This window comes from Barbatula barbatula (assembly GCF_947034865.1).
Source record: "Barbatula barbatula genome assembly, chromosome: 10".
Lineage (NCBI taxonomy): Eukaryota > Metazoa > Chordata > Actinopteri > Cypriniformes > Nemacheilidae > Barbatula > Barbatula barbatula.
The window spans coordinates 3,137,695-3,150,397 of record NC_136773.1 but is presented as its reverse complement, the minus strand read 5'-3'; the positions used below and the strand labels follow the sequence as shown (position 1 = coordinate 3,150,397).

Sequence of the window (12,703 nt, the reverse complement as noted above, 5' to 3'; positions counted from 1 at the left end):
TTTTGTTTAGGGCTTTTCTGCATCTATACAGCTGAGCTGTCATCTGTGTTTAATGTGAAATATAAACAGTTCTTTCAGCTCAAAACTTTCTGGGTGAAGCACTTGTTGCCTAGCAAATTGCTTCTGAGGGTTTGTAATGTTAGAATTCTTTTTTCTTTTGTCACATCTTGGATTATGGTTTAGCAATTTAAAGATTCTCTCCTCATTTACTCACCTTCGAGTTGTTCCAAATCTGTATACATTTCTTTGTCCTGATTAAAAAAAAAGAAGATATTTGGAAGAATGCTTGTACGATAGTAGGACAAATTACTGTATATATTTTTTGTTCTAGGCCACTTTTGACTGCCATTGTCATTTGTCCTACTATGTTAGTCAGCGGGGTCCAAATCTGTTTGGTTACAAGCAACAAACAAACAAAATGATACAGGTTTGAGAGTGAGAAATTCATAACAGACTACTCAGTTCTGGGCGAACTAACCCCCTTAGTGATACATTTCAATATGGCTTGCTTTGTGAACCTCTCAATGGTTTAAAGGATGGAGGAGTTAACAATAATAATCCACATGCCAGCGAAAGCTTACAGAATCCATGCACATGCTCATTTCAGATGTGATTACACAGAAATCTTAGTCACAGCAGAAAGAAACAGGGTCAGTGGATGATTGAAAATGGTCATGAAATACAAATTTTGTATATATATATATATATATATTCACTTAAAAGTGCACCTAAGAGAAATGTATTTATCAAATGTATGAGCTGACCCCTTTTAAATAAATGACTGCAAACTCGTTTTAGTCAGAGCTCTCGGAATGTGTCTCTGGGTTGAGTGCTTTGCTAAAGGGTGCAATGGGCACAAGAACTTTCAGTCAAAGCCTCTTGATGGTGAAAGCAACAGCATTTGTAATGTTAGCTCACACTTTTAGACTGTGATTCTGCCTGTTTGAATAACATGAAACCTACAAAGAAAATATTCAGATTTGGGGTGTCACAATATACCGGTCTTGAAAATAATCGATTGACTGAAACATGATTATCTATATTGTGTTAATATCTGGGGATATGATCATATCTGGGGCTGTCAAATGATTCATCGCGATTAATCGCATCCAGAATAAAGGTTTGTGTATGCATAACATGTGTCTGTGTACTGTGCATATCCATTTTGTATTTAAGAACACATGCATTTATTACAAATTATTTAATTAGTTAACATTTGATTATAATTATTGGTAAATATAAATTAATGGATGTGTATGTTTATATAAATGCAAATAAATATACACAGTACACAGATATATTATGTAAAATCAACTTTTATTCTGGATGCGATTAATTGTGGATACTGTGACAGCCGTAAAAATATCTTAAAGCACCTGTTTCATTAGATATTGCATTAATATTGGTATGGTTTCTTAATAATTATAAGGGTATTGGTATAGTATAGTTAAATTAAATAATTATTTACAATAAATAATTCATATTGGCCATGATGAATGCCTTGGAAAAATCTTATATTGTGACAGCTTTAGTACAGATTACATTTGACTTCTTTTTCATTGTAATTCATTTGATTATATATCTCTGCTGTCCTCCTGAAACCTTGTATCTCCATATTTTGTGATTTGTTTGTTATTATGACATTGTAAGATTTAAAAGTTAGATTGCTATAATGTCAGTAATAGTTTAATTTTATTAATAGAAAATAATTGTAAAGTAATTTTTGCAGTATAAAAAGTATCATTATGCATTATGGGACTAATCTTCATATTTACAGTGTTAAGTCATGACAAATGAATGGGATATACTTATTATGCCTGTAATGTGAATGCGTTTTTTACGTTAAATACAGCACATACGTATTCTTTTCTTTTGATTTTGCAGTGGACATGTGACCTAGACATGAGCTACACCCATTTCTGTGTGTGTTTATGTGCGGTGAGTGTTTATATACCCAGTGTGTGCCGTCATGTGCCAGTGTCACGCCTCTGTTCTTCTGTGAGAAGAGGTGATGTGAAGTGGAAGTGATGGGACTGAAAGAGGAAATGGACGGAGGCACTCATGCGCAAAGTAGAGCTGACTCTACAGAGCCTGCTTGGCCTTGTGGAAAGGTCATGCAACTCAAAACCAATAGGAGGTGTTTGCTGGCAGATATGTGCATGCTTGTAGTGCATTTATGTAAGTTGTAGGAGAGCTAGCACTCATCTTTACCCTCTTGCTCTCTCACGCATACACGTATATAAACATATCATGTATATGTATCAAACAAAGTGCTTCATTACCTATCAGCAGTGACATCTAGTCAGAATCACTCGGATGATGTCTGACTGCTAACATGTTTGAGGAAACAGATTAGATGGCAGCTCCCGTACAGCTCACCTGTCAAAGAGAATTATTTGAGTTTCCTAAAAGGGATGCAAATAATGACATCTGAAACTTTTTGAGTGACTGTGTGAACATATGCATTTGCGCCCGAATCCTGCATCGGTTTGCTGGGGTGCTCGAGCTAGTGTGGGAGTATGACAGTTTGACATCTGCTTTTGAGTTTTCTCTGAGCTTCACTCTTGGAACCAGCTTTTATTCAAATTTTCATGCCTTATGAATGAAATTACAGTATCTTTTATAACTGGCAAAATGTATAACTTGCCAGATGTTGTTCCTAACCTTTTACTCAACTTGATGATGTGTGGCTTACTTTGGACAAAATTGAGTATTTAGTGTTTGTCTGAACTCTGTTGAACCCCATCAGGTGTGTCATAACCCAAGTGTGTTTAAGTGTATTCAGAGCTCATGGGAAGATCCAATCATCACGCGATTGGTTGCTCTTCCCTGCAGGGTGTTTCCTGGGGCCGCTTTCACCAACCATTAGTGAGTTTCAATTAACTGCCCTTTGGATTAAGACTAGAAAAAGTTACTATTTGCACAGTATCATGCTTGCTTGTTATCAGGTTCCAATTAATAAACATGTTTACAAAAAAGTCTGTTTGACAGTTTAGATTAAGTAAGCTGTGATTAAACATGCATTTCTGCATTACTGGTTGACTGTGTGAAATGTGATCCTTGACAGAATCGATCGTCACAGATACTACAGCCATTTATATTGTTCTCCGCAAATTGCATGAACGCAATTGGTTCGCGCCTGCTCTAGGTTATTTGCTAAAGGTGATTTTACTAGCTGACGCTTGCGTTGACGCTTGCAAAGTTGCAACTCCAGTGCCGTGATGCAGACAGAACCCAATTCATTTCGGCAATGCTTGACGTCGCCCAGTCAAAGTAAATGAAATGCGTTAACGCTGTTGCCCTTTGTTAATGTTCCATGAGGCAGGTTTTACTAGCCCTTGTTTATTTAAATTTTTTTTTAATAATAATTAATAACTTCTTGTAAATGTCTGTTTAACATATAAAGAAAATTTCCAGTTTTATGTGTAATATTGTAAAGAGATGTTCATACTTTTGATCGGATGGGTTCGATTTTGAGTTGTTCAAAGCCCTCAATTGACAATTCTCATTGGATCAATAAAAATAAAAGTTATAGGTGAGGTGTGTCATTTCGGCAACAATATTGTCACCAAAGGGACTTGCAGAAATGAGACCAATGCTGTGATGGCGGAATGGTTGAGATACTTATCCGAACAAAGTAATATTTTGAAAGCCCCACACAGGCACAGTGTTTATACGTCTTGCATTGAATTGTCTCTACACATTAGGCTGGTACAGCAGGAAGATATCATCCAGAAATTACACACATCACTTTTAAGAACAAACAGTGCAAACAAATTAAGCAAGGGCCTCAAGTGTAACACGACGTCCCAATTTAAGTAACAAACGGCTCCTATCTGCTGCAGCCCACTGAGAACTAGAACTATACCAAGAGATCACTTTTTCATACCAGATGTTTTGTGGACTCCCCAGATGTAGGTATCTTCTTTTATTGGGCCAGTTACTTGAATTGTAAATGTCATGTGACTAATTTCATCATTGCAGTCACAGATGATGTCCTGATATACTTATAATGCTGACTGGCTCACAATCACAGGTACTTGAGTGATGACTTTCCTAAGCTGTGACATCAAAAACATCAAATGGAAAATGTATTTCATTTTTGTGAAAGAACACTTCAAAAGGTAAATAAATGCATAGCCTGTTTGCGGAAAAGTTTTGCCACTCAGTGGCCACAGAGAATCATCAGTCTTTATCGATGGACAATTTGCTCTTTGCGGAGGAAGGCAGGACTTCCTTCACTAAAGCTGCCATATTGAGCATAGTGTTCTCTCCCCATTTATACTAATGCCAGTGGGATTTCTTGTTAATATCTATTTATACATCTAGTGAATAATTATTAGGTCATATCTCATATCTGCTCGTTAAATGTCCCACACCACCACTTCCGAATCCAGCCACTCTATCAGCTGGCATTGCCAAAAACAAAACAAAGCTAACATGTTGTAAAACCACCAAAAGAACATGAACCTTTATCTCCATGATAACAATGATATTTGAATGATTTAAATATTAGTGTTGCAGATGCCGTGAGCATAGAGACTGTAGTGTACACCGTGATTTTATAACTGTTAAGCTTAAATATTTGTTATTAAGAAACAGTGCTTATAAAGGGCTGTTTGAAAACAGCTCCAATTAAAAGTTGTGGATTCATTGATCCATAAATAGTATTGCTAATGTCACAACTTAACAAGTAAAAGAGTGATTGAACATAATAGAGAAACATCGCAGCATCACAGTTACAGAATCTACAGTACCAGCAGGGGTGTCCGATTCTGTTCCCAAGAAACTGTCAGTTTACAGTTCCAACCCTGTTTTATCACACTTGCCTGTTATTGTCAGGTATTCCTGAAGACTTAGATTAGTGTTGGATGATGACTCATAAAAGAGCTAAAGCCTGCATGGTCCTACAAGGTTTGACACTGCTGTTCTAAACGAACGGTGCAAGGCAGCCAAGCCTTGACCCCTTTGTCCAGCCCTGCATGTTCTGTTTTCAGCCTTTGTCTGATACTTGGATTGATGGGGACATTGGTCGGCTATTTAAACCCCTTCTTGTTTAACAGGCTTTTTTCATCGACTCCCACCATATCTCTCTTTTTTTCTGTTCCATTTGGCCCGTTACAATCCCGTTTCATTATCTCTTCTTCCATGGCTAGTGGGAGCCATTGAAAGGGCAGGGCTGAAATGGCACCAGCTACAACAAAGGCAGTGTGAGGAGATGCCTATCAAACCCCCGACACATGGGAGAACCAGACGTGGGCACAGCTCCTCATTACGTCCATTCACTCAAGGCTAAGGCCGCGGCCGCATTAAAGCTCTCTCTGGGTACCGGATGTCAGTCTGTTTTCTCTTTTTCTCCAACAGGACCGACCTCCCACCAGCTCACAAGCCAGCCCCGCCGCCACCCAAGAAAAAGAGCAGCGACATGAAAGGAGATCTGACGTCTGACGAGATCCAGGTAGGGCGTCTTCCTATTTTTGCTCGAGATGTGTCAGGAAACGCTTATAGATGCAGCCACCAACCAGGATCTCTTGCTGCTGAATCTTGCTTTCAGCTGTTTTAAACTTTACACGAAGTTTGACTTTTTTACTTAAACAACGTTTCTGCTGTGCTATGCACCTGCCTTCAGTGTAGGCCCCCCCATATTCAACCATGTGCCAGAAACAGCTGTGGAAAGTACTAATTTTTTTTATTAATAAACTAGTGATGCAGAAAAATTGTCGACTATTTGGTGGTTTAGTGTTATACTTGCAAATGACACAGTAAATGTCGTGCAGGTTCAGCAGTCTTTTCTGATAAGTTTTCTACATTGCGAGATGCAGGTGAGATACGAAGGTGTGCATATTTGCATTGCATCATTTAAGACATTGCAGGCAGCGTGAATCTAGCAAAGAAATTTATTTTCACATGTATTTTCACTAGCGCTCAATATGATCACTCATTCCTTATTGATACTTTTTCTAGATTGTAGAATAATAAAACAATAATACGATGTTGATAATTGAAGATTTTTTTTTACAAATCAAAGCTATGTTATATATTAGCGTCTGCATTTGCCATGAATTTGCTAGTTTCTTTAGGCCTCACCCTGAGATGCTTTTCAACAGTATTGAAGTAGTTCGATCATCAATGCTGGGGTTCAATTGGCTGCCCTTTCCTCATCATTTAGTCCAAATCATCCATTTCAAAAACGTTACATAAAATAAAAAGAATATTATTATTTATTAAATAAAATTAGTTTTCTAATCAAATAAGTTTAAAACATTAAAAAAATCTAAAATAATTTAAAATATATAAGCAGTGTCTGGTCTCCACTTCGGAAAAGTAATCAAACCCCAGTCCATATGACTTACTTGCAGATTACCAGCTTCATCTCTGTGTCCTCGTCATCATCTGTGTTCAGCTCCACGTTTAACACCAACACCAACTCCCTGTAACACAATCCCCTGGAACCATAGTCAGCTTGTTTATAGCCATAGACTCTGTCATTCTGCTCGTTTTTCATCTGTTGTCATCGTGTCAATGAATCACCTGTTTGGCATTCTTTTGTGTCCTGAGCCTGCCTGCCATTACAGACACTTCCCGTTGCACGATTTTCCTGTATTTCACGGTGCTTGAGCTGCTCCCGCTGGTAATAAAGAGCGAAGAATGCGATGCTTCGTGTTTGGTGTGAACACAGCATTATAAGAATAAAAAAATAATAAATCAATTAACAAATGAACGAAGACTGAGAGACAAAAAAACTGAACTGACATTAAGAAAATAAAGTTAAATCCAAATTTTGATTGATAGGTCAATCATTTAAAATAGCTTTGCCCAAAGTAACACGTGGCCCTGGAACCATCTAGCTGTCAAAAAATGATGACATGCAAATGTAGTGTTTTTACTAACCAAATGAGTGATTTACTAAGAAAAATAAAGCACGATACGGTTTACTCAAGAAAGTTTGATGTGATTATTTTTCATAAACCAGTTTAAAACATGTAGGGCTTATGATAGCATTTTGAGTTTTAATGTTGGACGACACCAACTAAAAATTACATATTATCATGGGCCAAAGCTAAATTCAAATGTAAATACTGAATTTTGAATTCACCGCATAGTTTGGCAAAACTTAAGTAACAAAATAGTTAAAAACTGAATTTAATTTTTTGAAGTCATGGTGCAAATATGCATGATGTCCACATATGCCTTGTTTACGTTTCACTGATTTAGATTCGGTTCTTAATCAAGGGGGATTAAGGGGTAACCCTGGTGGTGCAGGGACCCTACCTAACTTGCGTACTTTCTGTATAGGAAGGACCGCCTCTGTATAAGCAGATGGCCTTATATCAAATAATTTTCAAGATCACAAATAGATTTCAGTCAAGTGATCCTAAACTTTTGAAGGGTGGCGTAAAATACACCCAGTTGTCCTTTCAGCTCTTTTTGAGATAAAAAAATTCCCAACCAATACATTAGTATGTTACATTCAGCCATTTAAAAACGTGTTGTTAGATTATAAATTACGTTTTTCTAACATGTTTTATTTATTTGTTTAACAGACAGGATTTTTCAAATAAATGTTGTTCTTTTGCAAGTTCGGTAATCCATTGCATCGCTTGTGTTACTGGTTTTACACAGCAAGAAATCTGTGTTTTATTCACATACAACTTGCCGGTTTAACAAAGGAACATATACAATCATATAGAATTACTCCATATGTTTTTAAATCAATGTCTCTTTTAGCACAAACACCATCGTTTCTAATTTAAATCTGGCTTAATGTACATGACCTGATTCCCAGAAGTCAGTTATGTATGTCTGGCATAATTCCTTCTGCTCTATTAAACAGACGGTAAATGGAATTTGTTCAAGAGATGGCCGCAGTTATTTATCCAATGATGATCAAACAATAGTATTACTGGGCAAACATCCAGATGCGCTGTGTTTTTTTAAAGCTCAGTATACGCTAAATATGTCCATGGGAAATGTTCACACACAACAGGTGTTCACCACAGGTACATACATAGATCCTTTTCTGTTGCTGATGAATTTCTTCCTTTTGTGAATGAAAAAGCCCACAGTTTGTAATTTGCACTTTACATATAATTGTCTTATTAGGGCCGCCCACACAACCTTTCCTGTACAGCCATTTGTCATTGTTAACATATTCATACGGTTCTATTTCTAAACGTGCATATTCATTTTTAAGTGCATCACAGCAAATGTTTTGGCCACCCCCCAAATGTCATTTTGACATTCGAGCAGAAGCTAATGTTCCCCACCAGTGACTTTTCAAGCTTTTTAATGACATGAACAATGAAACTAATGTAAATCAACGCAGTGCAACACAGATCCACTGTAATTTGTGTGATTTCTCTATGTTGACATCCCTCTGTCATTTGTGAGATTATGCGCTGATGTATAATGCCGTCATTAGTATTCGTGACACGTCCAACGGTACATTTGCATTTGTGTTTCTCGATGTACTCAAGATGAGGTTGGTTACTGTGAGGACAATGCTAATTTTGAAAGAATCCGAGCAAAATCAACTTCCCAGAATCTAAAGTGTCTTTTGAAGGTCACAGCGGTTAATAGTAAATCTTCACGACCTTTCAGAACGCTCCTGGCAACTGCTCTGAATTACCTCTCATGTCTTTGTGAAATTTGGCTTTAGCTGCGCTGTTTTGAAAGTGCAGATTGTGTGCAGGTACGCGCAGGCGTTTGGAAAAAAGCAGTAAACACGTTCATGCTGTGATAGCATATCCCTGATGTTGAAGCTCACAGGATGCGGGAAATCACAGGCAGGCTGCATTTATAATCTGTTCTCAGTACCTGTATGTGTACCTCATTACCATAATACATGGCGTTTTATTCTAGAACATGCAGTAAATTCTCATACAAAAACACTGTACAGTATTATTATTACCTATTGTTTTTATGTTTTTATAACTTTCGTTACGATGTAGGTGGATCTGTGAGGGGGACCACTCATCTGACACAATGATGGAATCCAAGTAATGTTTCTTGCGGTACCCAAACCTTTGAATTTGGTTCCAAAATCGGACTCCAGTTTGTTGAGATTCCCACCATCATTAAATAGTTCAAGTGGATTTTGGATATTTGACTCTATTACATATGTTTATTTGGAATACAATAGCCATTTGGGTTATTATAACTTCGTATAATTCTAATGATAATTTTCCATTATTTTATTACCATTTACACTTACCTATTAATGAATTTCATTCATAAAGAAACATTAGTAATAAAAATTACTCCCATGCCCTATGGGATGGATAGGAATAAAAAAAAATATATATGTAGACTATATGTGTAAAAATGGACGCGTGAAGCATGTTACATATCTTATGCAGCTTCTAGTTCAATAACATAAATTGGACCAAACTTTTATTAAATGTCCCATTTTAGCTTTTTCTTTCAAAAAGAAATACACCAACACAGGGCAGGAAAAAATGTTCTCGTCACGCCATTTCGTGGCATTACATGGCAGTTCTTCATTATACACGTACAATAAAACACACTCTAATGTAAAATTACCTTTTACAGGAAGGACCTTTAGCAGAATCATCTAATATTTCACATTAACATAAAGAATACAGTTCCTGCACCGATATGATGGAAACATGAAAAATTCCCATATTTTTCCCATAATAAGGGAACCTGTTCGAACCTCCATGGTTTTCCCTTCCCTCTCCATTCCTCTCAGCATGGCCCCAGGGAAGAGATAACAAGAAACAAAATAGTTGGCTGCTGTGACAAAGAGGTAGCAAAGCCTTTTATTCTTCCTTTAAATTGAATTTTTCCACTGTCTCAAAAATCTTCCGTAAAGCTAAAGTCCTCTTAACAGTGAATAGATATTCCTCAGAAATGTGACATAGTCAGACGGCAATTGTTGGGAATCTTTACTCAAAGGCTGTCTTTGCCGGAGGATTATCCCACATTTAAACATTTCAATTCAGTCACATCAAACCACCGAGATAGGCCTCCGAGCCAAACAACCACCCAGCTTCACATGTAAGAATCTTTTGTTTTGTTTTTATTGTTCTCTTTTCTTGTTTCTCTATCTTTGATTCGTTAGAAAATAACTTCCTCCGTCACTCGATTGTTCTCTTGCCATCTTCTTTCTTTCTAAGACAATTTCAAGTAGCTCCTGACGTTTTATTTAGCTTTGGAAAAGACTTTCAGCTTTAGAACTTAAGAGGTGAGCAACTATCCCGTCCCAAACTTCTAAATGCAATGGCCTTGCTGGCAGTGGAGCGGCAAACGAAGTTTGCTCTGAAGAGCTTTGTGAGGAGCAAACTGTACGCGTAATGAAAATCACTCTCAAAACAAAGAGGAAAATGTGTCCTGTACTGGGCTCCTTCGATGGGTTCAGGAGATGTTTTTCTGTTAGTTGGAAGAGGTTTTGCACACCCCATTAACCATGACGGAATGAAAGCTTTCGTCTGCTGGGTTCGTTTTCATAGGCAAGAGCTGTATAGTTGTTTTTTTGCCTGTTGTTTTTTGCCGCCCTGAGTGTGTTGTACGTATCTATGATTGGTTTACGTTAACATGCCCTCCGTCCCATATGACAGTAGGAATTGTTTGACACCTTCCTCAAATACGACTCGTGGAAGTTAAAAGAAAATGCCACAAAAAGGGGTTCGATACTACCCTGAACTGTACATACAGTACAACTGTAAGAATTGTTTTTGTATTTATTGCTAATCTGCAATACGTACAGTATATGAGACATTTCCTGTCAGATGTCATAAAGACATCTAGAAGATGTCTGTAAGATGTTTATGAATTAGAATGTATGTAAAACGTCTTGGTAAGGTATGTAACCTCAGTTCACTGACGGAGGGAACGAGACGTTGTGTCGAGACTGACAGAATGGGGTTTGACTTGAGAACCTGTCATCTCCGATTATACTTTTGAAAAGGCCAATGAACTTGGCGAATGGGACGGCACCTTTTTGGGCTGAGGAAACTGAGAGGCAGTCTCGTTCGCTCCAGCGGGCCGCCGCAGCACCTGTGGCATGATGGACACAACATCTCGTTCTCTCCATCAGGGAACTGAGGTTACATACGTAACTAAGACATTTCCTTTCTGTCGGTCTCTCGACGTTGTGTCGAGACTAACAGAATGGGGTTCCTAGTGAAAACGCCACGGTGCTGCGCCGTGTCACGATTTCCAGTGGAATGACACTGACCCGCCTAGGCGTGTCAAAAATGAGTGTACTCATGAACCGTAACCATCCAGTGGTGTAGTAAGGCATCAATTCGTGTGTACGGACGTACAGTGGTGGTCTTGTTACTCTAGAGGCGCACTAGGAAGCGCTATTTAGTGGAGACACCTACATGGCCTCGCCCGCAGGGGTGAACTCATGGGAACAATGTGGAGGAAGTAGGGAGGCTGAAATAGCGCACTCACTCACCTGGAGAGGGTAAAGGCTGAAATAGCGCACTCACTCACCTGGAGAGGGTAAAGGCTGAAATAGCGCACTCACTCACCTGGAGAGGGTAAAGGCTGAAATAGCGCACTCACTCACCTGGAGAGGATAAAGGCTGAAATAGCGCACTCACCTGAAGAGGGGAAAAGGCGCTTCAAAACCAAGAGAACCAAGAGAACCAAGTCTGGTAGGGCCACTACGGCGCAACTAGCAGAGCTCAATGCTCCTCTACCCTGGCTCACTGGGGGGAAGGCGTACTTCCGCTTGTCCCGCAGTCAGCTGTGCACAAAGCCATCAGTGACGAGGGGACCTCGGTCAGGGAGTGCCAACACGGGCAATGGGAAGTGTCTGGAGAGGCGAACCGGACGACCTGTGCACGCCCGAACTGTTCACAACTGGGCTGCCTCAGGGATGGAGTCTCCACTCTCTGCCGAGTGTGACCTGTTGAGAGACCACATCGGCTGTCTGATTTAGGTTGCTCGGGATGAAAGTGGCCCGAATGGACACCACCCATTGGTGACTCTGGAGACGCAGTCAGCAATGGGCGATATCTACCGTGGATGTATGCTCCTGGTGGATGACTTATGCTACAGCAGCTATGCTGTCTGTATAACAGCACACACCTGCCCTGGATGAGAGTCAGGGGCCTCCTCATCGCAGGCCAAGCATTCAGCAACTCTGGGCAATTGGATGCCACTGCTGGTGGGGGCCCGCCCAGTGCCCCGACACTGCCTGCCCCTTGCACACTGCACCTCAGCTGAGCAGGGAACAGTGCTTACAGGACTACAGCCCGAGGAAACAGACATGCATCTGATGGAACATGCCACGCGCCGGTGTGCAACGCTCTCCAGGGAACCCGACTCTGAAGTTGGTGCTGAAGGGGTCTCTTATGCGCAAACCTGATTGACATGACTGCCGACGAGGAGGCCATATGCCCAAGGAGCTTCTGGGTGTTTCAGGGGGACCACTGACGAAGGCCAGGCAGCACAGCACCAACTGTGCATGCTCTCATGAGGCATGCTGTTACGGTAAAAGAGTCTAGTTCCATACTAGGACAAGAGGTGCTCCGTGCAGGGGAGAGCATGCTCTTGTCCCAGTTGACCCGTAACCACAATCGGTCAAGGTGCCTTCCCAAGAGGCGCACTGAGACAGTGCCCACGAGGAGGCTACACCCCAGTGGAGTGAGTCGTTATTAATAGTGGGAAGGGCCTGGGAGTGGTGGGCCAAAGTGATGGCATCCGCGATCAAGTGCGCCAGTCTCTG

The 12,703-nt window shown here is 39.9% G+C and overlaps 1 protein-coding gene across 9 annotated transcripts in view; it reads left to right on the top strand.

Annotated features, from left to right (window-relative positions):
* Positions 1 to 12,703, top strand: part of nectin1b (nectin cell adhesion molecule 1b) — a 182,594-nt gene that overhangs the window by 138,934 nt on the left and 30,957 nt on the right. For all 9 annotated transcript variants that reach the window (XR_013787242.1, XR_013787243.1, XR_013787244.1 and 6 more), the window contains one exon: positions 5,365 to 5,458. Coding sequence is in view for 5 of the 9 variants with exons in the window: in XM_079466437.1 (XP_079322563.1) it covers positions 5,365 to 5,458 (94 nt within the window). In the remaining 4 variants the exon portion in view is untranslated. The remainder of the gene's footprint in view (positions 1 to 5,364; positions 5,459 to 12,703) is intronic.